The sequence below is a fragment of the Notamacropus eugenii genome, chromosome 3 (assembly GCF_028372415.1).
Source record: "Notamacropus eugenii isolate mMacEug1 chromosome 3, mMacEug1.pri_v2, whole genome shotgun sequence".
Taxonomy (NCBI): domain Eukaryota; kingdom Metazoa; phylum Chordata; class Mammalia; order Diprotodontia; family Macropodidae; genus Notamacropus; species Notamacropus eugenii.
In genome coordinates this window covers 64,092,413-64,110,610 of record NC_092874.1, presented here as the reverse complement: position 1 = coordinate 64,110,610, position 18,198 = coordinate 64,092,413, and the positions used below count along the sequence as shown (strand labels likewise).

General features: G+C 35.5%; 1 protein-coding gene across 4 annotated transcripts in view; it reads left to right on the top strand.

The window, feature by feature from the left end:
- C3H10orf67 (chromosome 3 C10orf67 homolog) overlaps positions 1 to 18,198 on the top strand; it is a 104,237-nt gene that overhangs the window by 34,990 nt on the left and 51,049 nt on the right. For all 4 annotated transcript variants that reach the window (XM_072651711.1, XM_072651709.1, XM_072651710.1 and 1 more), the window contains one exon: positions 3,839 to 3,904. In XM_072651711.1, the coding sequence (XP_072507812.1) occupies positions 3,839 to 3,904 (66 nt within the window). The remainder of the gene's footprint in view (positions 1 to 3,838; positions 3,905 to 18,198) is intronic.

Genomic DNA, 18,198 nt, shown 5'->3' with positions numbered 1-18,198 from the left:
TGCCAAATATAAAACAGACAGATCTCTTCCTCTCACTTATTGATAAGCCCAGCTCATCATCCATCTACACAATCTGCCCAAGAAGAACATGGACTGACTCAATGAGCACTTGTATATAAGTGAGCCAGGCTCAGGTTCATAGTACACAATATAAAAATTAATGTTTTCATTCCAAATCTAAGGAAAAATTAGTACTCATGAGAGTAGGCAACTCTTCTGACATCAAAGTAAGATCACGGACTTCCTGGCTTACCCATGCCACAATAATAACCAATGGTAGGTTGATGATTATGTTTCAGATGGGTTTAACTAATTTGCAAAACTTATTTTCAAGAGAAATAACATTACAGAAGTCTTTTCAATACAAACAGTTATCTTATGGGGCAAATTTCCTGTAAGAATTTATAGGACAATTAGTATCCCATTCCTGAATCATGAGAAATCCTCACTCTTCCTCTATCTTCTCCTCCATTTCATTTTCAGCTCTGTGTGGAAAAGGATAAGAGGCTAGATAAATAGTGGTATTTATTTGGTGAAGAGCCATATGAGGAGGGGGAATGGAATCACAGAAGTATAATTCCTAATAATTTGTGTTCCTCCTATCCAGAATAACATAGAGAGAAGCAAAAAGCCTAGGACACAGATAATTCCATAGTTAGGGGCTAACATGGAAGTTCCATGAGTGGCTGCCTGGGGCCATGAAAAGTAAAGAAACTTATGCAACCAGAATCTTTATTCAGAGCCTCAAGTTACTGGTTGAAAATATTTTCTGTAACTCTTTCCTTCCCTTTACTTGAAGTCTTGGACTTGAGGAACATTTTGCTTTGGTTCCCTTGATTTTTCTTTATTTTTTTCCCAAAAATTTATTAATTTAATTGTTTTCAGTTTTCAATAATAACTTCCATAACCCCTTATTTTTTATCATTGGCCTAGTCTTGTGTACATTCATCTCTAGTAAAGAGATATATAAAATTAATTTACTCAATTTTACCTTAATTTACTCCTTATAAAGTTAATTTACTCAAAACTTCTTTTACTAAAATACTTCCAATACACATCAGTGACTTTTAATGAATTATTGTTGAAATGGGACTTCAGTCTTACTCAAGTGATTGCTTAAGTTTCTCCCAAAGAATATTTGAGTTACTTATGGTCAGTCTTCATTTTACTAGTTTCAGAGTCTATCACTGGGCCTTTCTTCTCCTGAAGGATTCTCAGCTTGATAGGACATGCTTAAGCTTTGTTGCTCCACTGGGATATTCTTTCAAGACCCCAGAGTCACTAATATACTATGATGAGATAAAGGAATGCTTAAGAGGAGGCCCAAGTTGATATCCATCCATTAATGAGAGCTGTTGGGGGTCAGTCATTCAACCTGTTCCAAAATCAAGTGAGAATATTCTTTCCTAGCCCAAATCTCTCCATCTCATAGTCACAATGAAGAGGTCTAATCCTCTTCCCCTCAAAGGATAACCCTTCAGATTCTTGAATATAGCTGCCATATTCCCTCTGTCTTCTCTTTTCCAGGTTAAGTTTCCCAGTTCCTCCAACCTCAAGCACAGTTTGTCCATCCAAGTCTGAAATGAACTTCCTCTTCACTTCTGCCTCTTAGAATTCAAATTTCAGCTCAGATACTACCTCCTCTGTGTGATCTCCCCCCGTGATTCCCCAGCTGCTGGTTACCCTATTCCCCAATTACTTTGGATTTATTTTATATGTATTTTGCATATGCTTGCACAGCAGGGCATTGGTTGGAGTCAATTTTATGGAGCAGATTGGGAGACCCAATTGAGCGGGGTCCCCTGAACACCCACTCCTTCCCTTGCTTAACCTTCTCTGTCTGCATGCTATTTACTCTGATAAAATGTGAGTTTCTTGACCTAAAGCCAGATTTTGATTTTTTGCACCTTCCATCCATAATTCTTAGTTTTGCCCACAGGGGCCAGGCAGAACAAGATAATTCTTTTTCCTCAAAACAACTCTTCGAATACTGTGAGTCAGTGATCATGTTGCAGCTAAACCTCTCAAATTAATTCAACAGAGATGCATGTGGCATGAACTCAATGCCCTTCGCCATAATGTTGTCCTCCTTTAGATACTCAGTTTATTAATGTTCTTCCTAAAATATAGTCGCCAAAACTGAACATGATACTCCAAAAGTGAATTCAGACCAGTGCCATATGACTCTCCCCCCTAATTCTCAACAACGTCCCTCTTTTAATACACCCTAAATTTGTTTTCTATTTCTTGGTTACCATGCCTCACTGTTGACTAACATCAAGCTTGGAGTCTACTTAAGTCCAAAGATCTTGCTAATTATATTGATATATTTTTAAAACTCTATAATAACTTCCAAAGACCCCTTCTCTCCTCATAGAACCCCTTCATTTGACAAAAGCAAACAAAAATGGTTCAGCACAACCAGCTGATATCCTGGCAGTGACTGACAAAATATACATCATTCTGTCACCATAGTCCCCCACCTGTCTATCAAGAGGAGGAGAGTTTGTTTCACCATTTATTCATGAACAGGCTGAGTTCTACTGCCCTTTAGTGTTACTTTCATTACAATTATTATAGTCATGTTTTTTTCTTCTCCTGCTTTCTTTACTTTGCATCAGTTCATCCAAATCTTCCCATGTTTCTTTGAATTCATGTTTGTTGTTTCTTTGGGTGCCATAATATTCCATTACATCCATATTCCATGATTTGTTCAACTGACTTTGTTTCCAGCTTTTTGCTAGAAATAAGTGCTGCTATAAATATTATGGCACCATACTATATACATATACCATAATTTATTCAGCCATTCCCTAACTGATGAACCCTTCTTTAGTTTCTAGTTCTTTGTCATCACAAGAAGAACTGCCATGATTATTTTTGTACATTTAAGTCTTTTTCTCCTTTACTTGACCTCTTTGGAGTATGAGTCTAGTAAAGGGTTTGCACAATTTAGTGACTTTCTGGGGATAATTTAAAATTGCTTCCCAAAATAGCTGGACCAATGTACAACTTTATCAACAATGCGTTAATGTCCCTGTTTTCTTGTAGCCTCTCCACTATTTGTCATTCCCTTGTTTTGTCAACTTTGCCAATTGAAGGGCATTAAGTGAAACCTTAGATTGATGATATGACTTGCATTTTTCCAACTATCAGTGATTTAGAGCATTTTTTTCTATGTTGTTAATAGTCTGCATTTCTTTTGGTTACTGTTTATATCCTTTAACCACTTCTTCCCAGGTCTTTGTTAAATGAATTGTTTTTCACTTGGTAGCCAGTTCTCTGGAGATGAGGTGCTGGATTTTCAGGAATAATTGTAAATAAACTGGATTTTCTTAAAATAGTTTGAATGTGTATATGATAGCAATATACTCTAACAATAGCCAGTAAAATAGCACATTTGGTCCTCACAGTGTCCCTTGGGTAGATAACTGCAGCTAAATGTCACAGAGGATAGAGCGTTAGGCCTGAAATCAGGAAAATCTAAGTTCACATCCACCTATTTTGCAATTCTGGGCACATTGCTTAACCTCTGTTTGCCTCAGTTTCCTCATTTGTAAAATGAGGATAATAGTATCACCTTCCTCCCAGGGTTGTTGTGAGGATCAAATGAGATAATAATTGTAAAGCACATAGCACAATAGTAAATGCTATGTAAATATTAGCTATTATCATTATTAATATGTCATTTTTCTTGAATTCAAAATTATTTGAAAAGTTCTCTCCTCTCACTTATGTTACTTAGAGTAAAATTAATTTCAGTGAAGTCTATTGAACAGAATGAATTTTAAATAAATTCTTATCTTAAATCAGAATTGAATATACTTTTTCATTTCAGTTAACCTTAATGAAAGACAAATTAAGTGAGGAAATTGATGAAGAGAGAAGAACAGTTCAAGACATGGTAAAGGTCTTTACCTTTATTTCCTTTCTCTTTCCCCCTCCAACTCTAGCCTATTCTATATTTATTGACCAAGGAATACTCATTCTTGCTATTTCAAGTACTCTAACATACACAATATGATCAACATGGAAATATTTTTAAAGTGCAATTGTAAAGAAACTAATCTGTGTCATTATAATGTTTTACCCTTACAAGAAGCTTACTCAGAACCTTGTGTTACATATTTTAAACATGACTCATAATATATTTTTTTTGGTGCATGTTTTGTTAAAGATATTCAAGAAACATTAAGCATGAGACCACACTAATATCAGGGGTTTACTTGTCTGAGTCAGTTTCCAGAAATGACAGCCACAGAAGGGCCCTCTCTAGATATTTTGGCATCCTGTGGTAGTCTCATAAGAACACTACCCTTTTTATTCTCTTTTTATAGAGCTTTCCAGACGGCTGGTCCTTTATTTTATCAGTTGACTTTTTTTTTTTTGCTTTCCCCCTCTCCCCCCAGCTGATGGTGTATTTTGGCTTTCAACTGATCAGCACTGATATGTCTTTGTTATAGTCAACTGACTGTGTTTATTATAATAAAAAATAAGACACAGCTTGACTTGCGTCCTAAATGTGCCGGAAAAGAATATGATACTGTTGGAAAGAGAAAAGGTTGTTCATAGAAAATCAACCCCACTTCAGATATTGAAATGTTTGCTTTTTTCTAGGTTGTCACACTTTGTGCCAAGTCATGACTGCTTTCCTTATTTTGTTTTGTGGCTCTTAGCTTCATGTGCTTTGGGTTTCTTGTCATAGAAATTAATGAAAAACAATGCTCTAGGGCCACAATGAGGGCCTTCTATGGGACTGACTTGTGAAATCAGAAAACAGAGACAATTTCAGTTTTTTTTTTCAACCAAAACCTCCCTTTTGTAATAGACATGTATATATAATCCTGAGAACTCTAGATATTTGAGATATCTCTGTCCATATTTACATTTGCATAGCTGAAAGAAGAGGATTTGGTTTCTTTTATATGTCTATACTATCTATCCATCCATCTATCTCTGGTTCTATCTATATACACATACCACACACACATATATACATATACACACATATATATGCAAAACTGTATATATATATATATATATATATATATATATATATATATATGTATATACACAAAACAAAATAAAGAAAGCAGTCATGAGTTGGTACAAGGTGCAACAACCTAGAAAAAAAAAGCCAGTGTTTCAATATCTGAAGAATTTTCTATAAACAACCTTTTATCTCCCCAACAATATCATATTCTTTTCTGGCATATTTAGGACATGTATGTCTATATATGCATGGAGAGACAGATAGATGCATAGATATGTAGATACCATAGATAGATGTGCATATATTTGTGGATAGACCAAGATATATAAAAGGAAACCAAATCATCTTCTCTCAGACATGGGATTGATCTCTTACACCCTCCCTTGCCCTCTCTGCCCCTCATTTCTCTCTCTTCCTTCAAAGCCCAGTCTTTTTCATTTGCAAATGCTGAACCTTCCAGATGCTTGTATATTAAGGTCTTGATTTGATTCATATTATGAATCATTATTTTTTGTAGATTATAAACTCAGCTTTATGTTTTTGCTTTGAAAGCAGAAGTATGTAAGATCTACATGAACAAACAGTGCTTTTATGGCTTATCTCTATTTTAGTGGTCCAGAACAGCATACTTCATGAAATTCTTTGCCTCCTATTTTTGCTGTAGTTTTAATTAATGCTAATGAAATTATTCCCCCAAAGGGCTAGGAGGGCACATGGGACATTCTTCTGATTGAAGATATTTCTTAGTCTCAGGCTGCACCCGTTTTGATCCACTACTAACACCTTTTCTCCCACCTGGGTTCTTCTCCTATGTCTATCCATGGAATAGGATGGTTCTTTTCACTTCTCCTCTTTCTCTCTCTCTCTGTGTGTCTCTGTTTCTGTGTGTGTGTGTGTGTCTCTGTCTCTCTCTCTCTCTCTGTCTCTTTCTGTCTCTGTCTGTCTCTCTGTGTCTCTCTGTCTCTGTCTCTCTCAGTCTCTCTCTCTCTCTCTCTCTCACACACACACACACACACACACACATGCACACACACACACACACACACACACACGCCATACTTTTAGGTTTTGCTTCTGTTGACCAGAGGGAAAGGGAAATGTGCGTGTATAAAACTAATAAAACAGCAGCGCCCTTGCCAAGTGTAAGATGTATTAAAAAACAATAACCTAAAGGAAGAAGCACCTTAGTCTTCATGGAAACCTAAATTGTACTGTTGTGAGAGAACACAGTAGTCAAGAACAAAAAGCAAATTTTTCACTTTGGGCAGAAATTGTCTATTATGGTTATATTTTGTGAAAAATGTTTTTCTACTGCAAATAATTAGCTATGATTCTGAAAAGTCACTCCTAGAGCAAATCATCAGAGAGAACCCTAGGAAGTGGACAGAACTAGTGATCTGAGTGAAGAAAATGGTCCTTAGTTACTGGACTCAGGAGAGAAAAGATCATGGCTCCACAAGTGAGCTGAGATGCATGGGTTCTTCTGATAACAAAGAAGCACGTGGGCGGATACAGAGATATAACTACTGGTGGGCTGATGGAGGGCACTGGCCACTGGTGGTGATGGTGTGTGTGTGCGTGTATGTGCCCACATGAGCCTATGTATGTGTGTGAACACGTGGAAGTGCATGCTTTCTCCCTGTGGGGACTGTAGTCCTATAACTTCCTCATGGTCCTTGGGAAGAGTGCAGTGTAACTGCTGCTGGCTACCATTCCCAGGGGACTTTCACCACGACAGTTCCTTTTCAGGCTCACCCCATTCTTCGCATGATGAGGGTCTAGTCTTTATTTCTAGAGTGGTTGTACCCTCCAGTGGCATTGTCTTCTATGTCTTCCCCTCAACTAAATTTGCCCCAGGTGCAGTTTAGGCTTGGTCACAACTTTAGGTGGAAGTCCAACTGAGGTTGGCAAATTTGGAAAAAGAAAGAAATGCAAATATATTTCTGGCTGCTTTAAGGAAATGACATGGTGCAAGAAGACTCCACTGGTGATAGTCCTTTCCAGTGAGGCCATAGGACACTAGCTTCAGATCCTAGTTTAAAATCACAGGTGAAGGAACAAAGTTGTGCCAAATGGAACCAACTTTTTCAAATGACTAATGAATATGATTTGGGAAGCGAAACATGTAAAGAGAGAGAGGCCAGGACTTCCAGAGACCTGGCCTGGTTAGATCTCCCTGAAGTACAAAGAAAACAGCTGTGAGTTCATGAAATTCCAGTTGTTTCTGACCACTTTAAACTTCACATTGACCTGCTCTTGAACCTGATTTGACACCTCCAACTCTTTGATCTAGTTTCTTCATCCTCTTGGTCTTTATTGTATGGATGAACAGGACAAACTCCTTTGAGGATGACCAATGGATGCCAAGAGGCTTTGCAGTACTCTAGGGCTTAATGCAACCAGCACGATGTCATCCATAAACAAAGGATTCTGGGAAATGCCACCATCTTTTGTATGGAGTCTTTCTTCAGCCTGGACTCTCCACTATAGCTCTCTCATCATTGGTGAATATCTTTGGAGATCAGACATCTCTCCCCCTGTTTTATGCCTCACCTGATGCTAATGATCAGAAAGTCCTTGAACAGTTATTTCTGCTGTTATTTCTTCCAAGTAATCTAGAACAATTTTGAGATTCCTTGTTGTAAAAGAATCTGCTGAATCAAATGCTTTTTTGTAATCAACAAATAATAAGCACAATAAGATCTTATATTCTCTGCATCTTCCAGCTAATTATGAAATATTAAGGACAGGGTCCATAACTAACTGCTGAATTTTGGTGGAGAATTCTGTTTTCATGAAGGATTTCCCTCAATTCATTTATAGTTGATTGTACTAAAGTTTAATAAGAAGTGTTTAGTGAGTAAAATTAATCAACAATCTTATTAGGAAGAACAATAAAAGTCAGCATACCTACCAACCTAATATCTACTCAATTACTAACCAGAAGAGTCAGAAATGTTAAAATATCTTTCCTTTCCATTAAGTTTTGCTGGATATATTTTATACAAATTATTAGAGGAGTAGGTCTATTGATTTTTGATAATTTTTACTGTTATTTTAGAGGTAACAATTTTGTGTCTTAGTTTTATCCTTTTGTTAGTTATTAGTAAATCTATTTTTAAGAATACACAAGTTAGCATAGAATCATATTTCTGTTGAAAAAGTCATTTCTTAAATCAACAATTTTCTTTTATAATCATTGAAAGCCCTACTGAATTGAAACATCGAAAAGTTTTATCACTAAAATACACTATTAGCCTTAAGTATTAATAGTCTAAGGAAAATATAAATACCAATGCTTTAAGATCTTTAAACTGAAGATTGTTAGTAAAATAAAATTGAATACATTTGTGCCCTTAATATAATTTCAATGTTTCTAAGGAAAAAATAGATTTTTTTCCTGCCTAGTGTTCTGATAAAAACATATCTTTTGTAAAAAAAAAAATTTTGAAGGATGAACCAAAAACTCAAGCAAACTTTTAACTGTCATTTTAATGTTTATCATTCTTTTTTCTTTTGTCCAGAAAGAAGTTGTGAAATAAGGGTTTTGTTCTAACTTTATTTAGACTAAACTTTGTGATTTCATCAGTGAGAAGCTCCCCAGGCAGACTTTCTTTATCACTGCAAATTGGCACCTTCTTTACAACTGTCTTAAAGAATCATCTGAGAACAGGAGTGGTTAAGTGGTCTGCTCAAGGTCAAAACTGAATCTAGGTCTTTCTGACTCCCCAAATAAAATATTTTTACTTATTTCTGATTTGAAAATAAGAGATAAAAAAATCTCAGTAGAACAGTAACAAAATGAAAACAAAGGTCATCTTCTGTACTTTTGATAGGCTAGTGCTACCTTTTGACTAATTACATAATAATGTTTAGCAAATATCAAATGAAACATTCATTGTTAGATTGGTATTAAAGATGAAGACTAAAAATGGAAACTTTGGTTTTTATTTCTATGGATAGCTTAAAGTTCTTGTGCTTTATTAATAAATCTGTCTTCCTGATACAAATTCAAGAGAATATTCATTTGATATTTTATCAATTACTTGTCAAGAGTGAAAATAATAGTAAAGAAAGAAATCTTCAGTACCAGACCAAACTTTCTACATCATTATTTTTTCAGATACTAATGAACTTGGCACCAGGAAACTGTGTGTCTCCTTTAAGGTCTTTGACTACAGGCTTTTTAAAGATAATTTAAAAATGCATTTTTATTGATATATTTTGTTTTTTACATCACCAGAATTTCTCCCAGTATCCCATATAACAACTAATTCTTCCTTCTCTCAGAGAACCATCCTCTGTAACCTATCCTAATTTTTATTTTCTTATTAATTTTTTTTTAGTTTTCAACATTCACTTCCATAAAATGTTGAGTTCTAAATTTTCTCCACCTTCCTTTCCTTCCCCCTCCCCAAGACAGTGTGCAGTCTGATATAGGCTCTGTATATACATTCATATTAAACATATTTTCACATTAGTCATATAGTGAAGAAGAGTTAGGACCAATGAGAAGAACCATGATAAAGAAAAAACAAACAAAAACGAGAGCAAATTGTATGCTTTGATCTGTGTTCAGACTCCATCGTTCTTTTTGTGGATGTGGAGAGCATTTTCCACCATGAGTCCTTTAGAGTTGTTTTTGGAGTTGATTCTGGCATTGCTGAGAAAAGCTTAAAAGCTAAGTCAATCAAAGCTAAGATCAATCAAAATTGATCACTGCACAATGTTGCTGCTACTGTGTACAGTGTTCTCCTGATTAGTATGCTCACTTCACTCAGCATCAGTTCATGTAAGACTTTCCAGGTTTTTCTGAAGTCTATCTGGTCATCATTTCTTATGGAACAGTAGTATTCCACTATCTTCATTTATCACAACTTATTCAGCCATTCTCCAATTTTTGGGTGTCCCCTCAATTTCCAATTCTTGGCCACCGCAAAAAGATCTATTATAAATATTTTTGTACATGGGGGTTCTTTTCCCATTTTTATGATCTCTTTTATATAGATATAGTCATGGTATTGCTGGGTTTGCAGTTTTATAGCCCTTTGGGCATAGTTCCAGATTGCTCTCCAGATTGTTTGGACTGGTTCACAACTCCACCAACAATGCATTAGTGTTCCAATTTCCCCACATCTTCTCCAACATTTATCATTTTCTTGTTTTATCCTGCTAGCCAATCTGATAGGTGTGAATATATCATATTTTTTAAAGAAAAAGAGAGAAAAATAAGTAAAACTGATAAATGTATTTTAAAAGTCTGCAAGTATATACTGTGTTCCACATCCAGCAAGAGTGAGGTGGGAGTGGTTTGTTTTTATTAGCATTTTTTCTTTGTAATTTTGTAGTATTCACGTTTGATTTTTTCTTGTGATTGTTTCTATTTACATTATTATCATTAGTTTGTTGTTTTTGTTTTTGTGCTTTTTGGACCCTGATTACTTCATTCTGCATCAGATAATGTAAGTCCGTGCTTCTCTGTTTTCATCATTTCTTACAACATGACAATATTCTTTTACATGCATGTATCACAATTTGTTTTGTCATTCTCCAGCTGACAGACATCCACTTTGTTTATAATTCTTTATTACTACAAAACTATGTTGTTATAAATATTTTGGTTTATATGGGGACCTCTTTGGGAAATCTGTCTAGGAGGGGTACCTCTGGGTCAAAGGTTATGGACATTTTAGCTTATGATCACTTTATTTGCATAATTCCAAATTGCTTTCTAAAATGTTTGTACTGTTTCGCAGTTCCATCAACAATGCATCAGTGTGCCTATCTTCCTTCCAGCATTGACTCTTTTCACTTTTTATCAATTTTGCCAACTTGATGGATATGACACAAAATCTCAAGGTTATTTTAATTTGCATTTTTATGTTATTAGTAATTTGGAATATTCTTTCACATGCTTAATAGCTTGGAATTCTTCTTTTGAGAACTGTGCACACATTTCTTGACCATTTATCTGTTGGCTTTTGACTTTGACCACAAACTCAGCAAAGGATTGAACTAGTCAGAAGGGATTTGAAATGCAGGTGCAAAGATCATCTTATTTTTAAGTCCTTAAAGACACATTTCAAAATGGTGACATAATTTTAAACTTATATCTTTGTCTCATGGTTTTAAACTGTACTGCAAATAGCTCTCTTTTTAAAGAGCTTAGGTTAATTAAAATGATGTTATAGTCAGCTATACATCAATATTATTTGAATATGCAAAACTCTTGTGTCAAACTAAGCATGAAACTCTGAGGCATAGGCTCCAATATAATATCTATTATTCTGCTGAAATGAAAATGAGACTAGAAAGAAAGCTTTTATTTAAGTTGCATGAAACAGCTTTTGCAACTGAGAAATTTCTTATGTTTTTCAATTTGGACATTAGCATGTACTGTACTCAGCAGTTCCACCTTAGCAAACTGTACATCATACTCAGCATTTCTAACTTAATAATTTGTGTTTAACTTGTGTTCGATAAGTCTGTGGTGAATGGACTTTTATTACACTGCTCAAGATGGTGGTTTTATTTAGTCATCTCAATTGCACTTGCCAATAATGGCAGAACTCATGCTGGTCATTGAAATATACTTCTTATCATACTGAATTAGGGATAGGGAGAGGAACTGGACCTGTGATTTCATTGATGTAGGGAACTCCTGGATAAGGAAATTCCCTCTATAAATGAAAGTCTGCTTCTCCTCAGTAGCATATAGTCTTAGAGTGTTGTCTGGAACACAAAGAGGTTAAAGTGACTTACCCAAGGTCTCATAGCCAGTATTTGTCAGGGGCAGGACTAGAATTCAAGTCCTCTGAACTTCAAGGCTAGTACTGTGTTAACTACACCCATGCTTTGAGTGTGTTATGTAAGAATAGAGGCATTAAAGATATTCCAGGTTTGAGGGAAATAAAAAATTGTGATGAACAACTGGAGAATCCAACTGGATTTTTAAGCTCCTGCTACAGGCCTAACAGTATGCTAGGTACTAAGGGTAAAAAGACCAAAAAAAAAAAAAATGAAGCAATTCCTCCTTTCAATGGATTTATATTCTACTGGGGGGAAAAAGCAGTCAAGATGGCCTTAATGTTGGCATTTCTGGTGATTGAGGTTAACTAGAAGATTTCTTTTTCAGTTGCTAAAGGAAAATTTTGATAATGAACAGGATGTTGGTAGCTCTCAGTGACTCAAAAAACATGCCCCTTTATCTACTTATTCTTTTACTATTGACATTTCCTTCTATTCTTTTATAGAATATTTGGTATTTTTCTGTATTGCCTAAATAGTTATCTATAGGAGGAAAAAAGTTACACCATAGAGAAAGGATACTGCTTAGCTTAGGAGACTGTCCCCTGCATATATTTCATTTTGCTTGAGTATTTTCTCTGTGATTTCCTAGGAAACCACATTTTTCTGTGTGTTGAGGTATTTGCCTTTGTATATGGGAGAAGGATGGAATGTATATAGTTGGCTATCATAGAGATTTTAAGTTTCAAATGTTCTGATACAATAGGGGATATTATCCTTGAAATTTAAAAATTTTAAGAGATTTTCAAGTGGCTAGTCTTTCATAGATTCATTAATTTGCACATACCTGGTCACTGGGTCTGTTAAACACACATGCATTCTCACACAATATCTATATACTTGGTGATATACTCATTGGCGTATATACAGCCCATTTCTATCATGGTACATCATATTGTAGTACTAGTAACTGAATTGTTGAGTAGAATTAAACATTGAAAATCAGAAAATTAACAAGAGACAAAAAAGAGACAAACAGCATTAGATTGAGAGTCAAAAGATGTGGGCTTGGATCCCAACTTTATGACTCTCTACATGAATGGCCCTAGTCATTTTACCTCTGTGTGCTTCAGTTTCATTGCCTATTGAATGGAAGGGGGTTAGACTAAAGAATTCCTAAGGTACCTTCCATCTCTGTATCTTACGATCTATGATTTTTGTGATGACATTGCAAAGATTCACCTGCTTTCTTTGATTAATTTTAAAAACAAAAATATTGTGACCTCTCAAACCTTTTCAAAACAGAAATTATTCACCAAAGATAAAGTATATTCAGCTGTCTTCATCATTTAGGACACCCAGAATCCTGAAGACAGTAAAAAAAAATACCCCAATAACCATAAGCTATGAATTCACTAACCCTGAGCTCACTCACACCCTTCCCCCAATTCCCACACTATCACCAGTGAGGTTGTACTATCATACCGAAGGACATGACAGATGTTTACAATGAAACCCACATACCTGGTTCCATCCTCCCTCTTTACAGTACTGTGACTACCCTAGCTCTATAATCACAATAGCCAGCCAGATGGTCACAGCCTCTCAAAAGCAAAAGATTGCCAGGCGCATTGCAAAACTCTCCATTACCAGTGACAAGTTGGACAGTCTTGGAACACCAGCAAAGCCAGAGCCAAGCCTACTACCCTGTAGCACCAGTGCTGCAAAGCTCTTATTTATTGGTACTAAGACAAAAAATTCAGGAACAGAAGGACAGGACAATGGAACAGGACATTATTTGCGGGAGTGGAGTGGAAAAAAGGACTGTGTAGCACTCCACTAAGTCTGAGGGAAAGAGCACAGCATCCAACTGGGAGTAATTCTGACCACCCAAAAGGTCACCAGCAGTGACCCAGACTAGTGAACTATGTATTATTCATCATGGGAGGAAGCTGAGATGTATTGAGATCTAGCCTCCCAAAAAACCATAGTCAGAGGGGAAGGAGTCAGAAAGTGAATGGTAAGAAAAATAAAGGAGATGATGGAGACTGAAGTTACCAAAGATTTCAGGGAAAAGAAAACTCAAAGATTTTGAATGTAAACAGATAAACCAAAGGAAAAACAGGTAAAATAGAAGGACCATGGAATTTGAGAGGAACATTGAACACCAACATGTTGTTCCAAGTGACTCAAAAGAAAAATGAGAATTATGAGAGTATAATGTATGCACAGCAAAAATAATAAACAGAATAGTAAAAAAAAAATGGAATCTGCATGGTAAGTCTCACAAAAAAAACAGAAGAGAGAAAAATAGTTTGAGAATACAAATACACAGGAGTGAAAGGTGATCTAGAAGAATAGAAGCAAAGAACAATAATATTAGAAGAAAATATACTCACTATGCACACAAAACACACTGATTTCAAAGATAGAATGTGTAGAGACAACATAAGGACCATAAGTCTCCCAAAGAACATGACAGGATGAAAAACAAACAAACAACCTTAACACCATAATGAAGGAAATAATAGAAGGAAATTGTCCAGAAGTTTTGAACATAGAAAATTAAATTTCAGTTGAACAGTTTCACAAATCACCTCCAGAAGAAAAAATCCAAGGCTTCAAACTCCAAGACACATAGTGGTTAAATTTAGCAATTCACTTCAGAAACAACAAGCTCTGCAACTGATCAAAGAAAGACATTCAAACACAAAGAAAAGAACATTTACATAACATAGACCTTTACCCAGTAGAAAAAGTAGGAGGTAATGGAATAATGTGTTTTGAAGAGCATTGGAACTTAGGATACAGTCCAAAATGGTCTACCCTGAAAATCTGAACTTAATCACTTGTGAAAAAAGATGAATGTTCAATAACAAAGGAGAGTTTGTAACCTTTTTAGGAAGAAAACTATTATTGAAGAGATGATTTGCTTCTGAGCATCCTAAACAGCAGAGATGCAAGAGTAAATAAGGGAAGTGGACAAGATCAACATCAGGGTGACAGCAGAGAAACTTGTAAAATTCTTCTTTCTAAATGTACACAGGGAGACAAGGGTGAAGGTAGAAATCTGGTAGAGTTAATAGTGAAGAGTCAGAAAGGGGCTATTATAGACAGAAACTGGTGACGTCTTGCCTATAAGATGATTAATGTATTTTTGTTTTGTTTTTTTGGTAGGACTACATCTTGGGAGAGTACATGAAAGGAGAAGAGAGGAGCAGGGAGAGGGAGAGAAATGTGTGATGTCTTGTGATCAAATCAAGGGTTAGCAATGAGGGGAAGGTGACCCCTGTAGTCTCAGAAAGAAAAGAACCTACAAGGGAGTAGGTGAGAAGAAGGGGGAAGGGTTGAAGTAAGGAAAAGAAAGGAGACTTTGCTTTGGTAGAGGGAGGGGGTTTCACTTATACATGCTCCCATTTCCCTATAAATGCTCTCTTATAAGTGAGATGGTCCGTGAAGGGTGATGGGGACATTACATTAGGTGTGGCTAGGGCATTTGGTACTTGAAAAATATATCTATCCTAAATTGAGAGAAGGGGAGTTAGAATCCCTGAGGGCAACTGACACCTGGAAGAGTGGGAGAACATAGACCTAGGGGTGAGATTTTGAGGCAAATGTGTGTGTGGGAAAGAAACCAAGGAAGGGTATATAGAATAATAGTGGGTTGCATAATCAGGATATGGTAGGGGAGTGGCCCTACTGTGAGGCAGTGTCTTCTCTAACACCTGCAATAATTGGCATTGTTCTGGAAGTGGGGCACAATGGAAAAGGGAAGTCCATGTGGGATATTCTACAAGGCAGTGACAGAAATGGTCTAGAGGGGAGAACCTAGAGTGGATATGTAGGAAGATTTGATTGTATGAGGAATAGAGAAAAAAGAGGGAGATCAGATCTAGGGGCCATGACTCAGAGAATGAAAGTCTAGAGTAGACAAAGAGTATTGTTAATAAAGAGAGTGAGATCAATCCTTTTTGGAAAGGGGTGCAGAAGTAAAATCTGAAACATAATAAACTGGGCTAGTTGAAGGGAGGAGAGAAAGGGGGCATTTACTTGAATGAGGGGGAGAAATGGTAAAGAATTATATAATCAGATAAAAGCAGAACTGAGAAAATGAAACTAAAACCCTAAAAGGAAAGGGGCAACATGCAAAAGGAGGATATCAGGGGAGACAGGAAGAGAGTTGCCAGAAATAGGACCACTTTGTAAAACAGATTAAAGTAACTGAAGGAATATTATGTTTACAGAAGAAAGGGAGGAATCATAATTTGGAAAGAAAACAATATTAGAGATGGATGGAGGAAAATATAAGCCTTTTCTAACTTTAAATGTGAATGAATTAAATAATCCAATAAAAAGAAGTGACAGATTAGATAAGAAAAAACTCTATAATCTGTTATAAGAAACATGTTAAAAATATACACAAAATAAAACAGACAATGGAAAACATTTTACTATCCATCAAGTGAATCCAAAGAAGCAAGAGTTGCAATCATGCTGTCTGACAAAGCAAAAATAAGCATTCAAAAGATAAAAAAGGAATAAACAAACTATATTACATTGAAAGGAACCATTGTTCACAAACCAGTACCAGTAATAAACTTATATGCTCCAAATGCCTTAGCATCTAAATTCATAAATGACACATTATTTGTGCTTCAAGAAGACATGGGCAATAACATATTAGTGAAAGAAGACTCTAATATTTCTCTGTCAGTTTTTGATGATGTCACAGAAAGATAAACAGAAGGGAAAATATGGAGCTGAACAAATTGCTGAAGAAACCAGAATTAAAAGACTTGTGGTATCTTATAAATAGGACAGAAAAAGACTTCTTCATATTTCTCAGCAACACATGGAACTTTTACAAAAATTGGCCATGCATTAGGTCTCAGAGATATCAGAAAGAAATGTAAAAATATAAAATAAAGTTGTTAAAATACAGACCATAATACAATAAAAATAGTAATTCATTCAGGGACCACAAACAATAGATATGGATTCAAATAAATATTTAACAATAAAATATTAAATAATGAGTAGGTCAACAAAATCATAAAAACAATAACTGTAAAAAGACAAACACACCATAGTCTGCAGAATGCAGCTAAGGCAGTTCTCAGGGAGGAAATCTCCTCCTTACAAACATAAATTACCAAAACAGAAAAAGAAAGGATTAATGAGCTGAATATTCATTTTTTTAAAAAAAACTAGAAAACAACAAACAAACCTAAAATAAGCTCAAAATAGGGGATATTAAAATTAGAGAGGAAGTAAACTGGAAGAAGTTTAAAAAAACCCATTGAAATGATAATTGAAACTAAAAGCTGATTCTTTGAAAAGACTAACAAAATTAATAAACTCAGTCAATATGATTTTAAAAAGATCAAAAATTAAATCAATAAAATAGCAAATTAGCAAGATGAAATCACAGCTAAATCAGAAGAAATAAAAAGAAGTCAGAACAAATTATGCATATTTTTATGCTAACAAAACTGAGAACACAACAGAAATAGAAGGATGCCTACCCAGACTATCAGAAGACCAAACAGAGATCTTAACTAAACCTCAGAAAAGGAATAGAACGAACCATAAAGGAATTATCAAAGGAAAAAAATCTCCTGATCCTGATGCACAGTAGTGCATTGTTGGTAGAGCCATGAAGCAGTATAATTATTCTGGGAAGCAATTTGGAACCATGCAAATAAAGTGACCAAAATATCTCTATCCTTCCAAGCAGAGACGTAATTACTGGACTTATACTTCAAGCAATCCTTCGCCCATACACTCCAAAATATTTACATCAGCATTTTTTTTTTTGGTGTGATAGCTAAGAATTGGAAACAATGTCCATCAGTTGGGAAATGGCTGAACAAATTGTGGTACATGAAGATTTATATGAACTGATGCAGAGTGAAGTAAACAGAGCGGAGAAAGCAATATACATAGTAACTGCAACAGTATAATTGAAAAGAACAGCTACAAACTAAAAAACTAAGAGTAAATGTAACCAAATTATAAAGATCAAGCAGAACTCGAATAGAGAGATATAAGAAGACACCCCCAAAATATCCCTTTATGGAGGCAGGAGGTCCTCAGATGTTACACATTGCACATATTTTTAAACTTTTTTTTAATGTATTGATCAGTTGTAATGAGTTTTTGCCCTCTCAAAAAAAAATACTATTTGTCATGTGGAATGCTCTCTGGAAGGGGGAGTAGGAATTACTATGGGGAGTAATTGTCTTTTTTACCATTTGATTGCCAACCCCCCAATCCCAGTTTATCTACTCACAAAAAACAAAGGTCAGGCAACAGAGGTAATGAGGTATTAATATGGTAACAAGGTGTTAAATTAACTGTAAAGATACTTCCCTGTGTCCCCTTACTTAGGAAGTAAACATTTCTTGGATTAAATTGGATGGGAAGTTTAGGATTGACTGGCTGAAAATTAACCATGC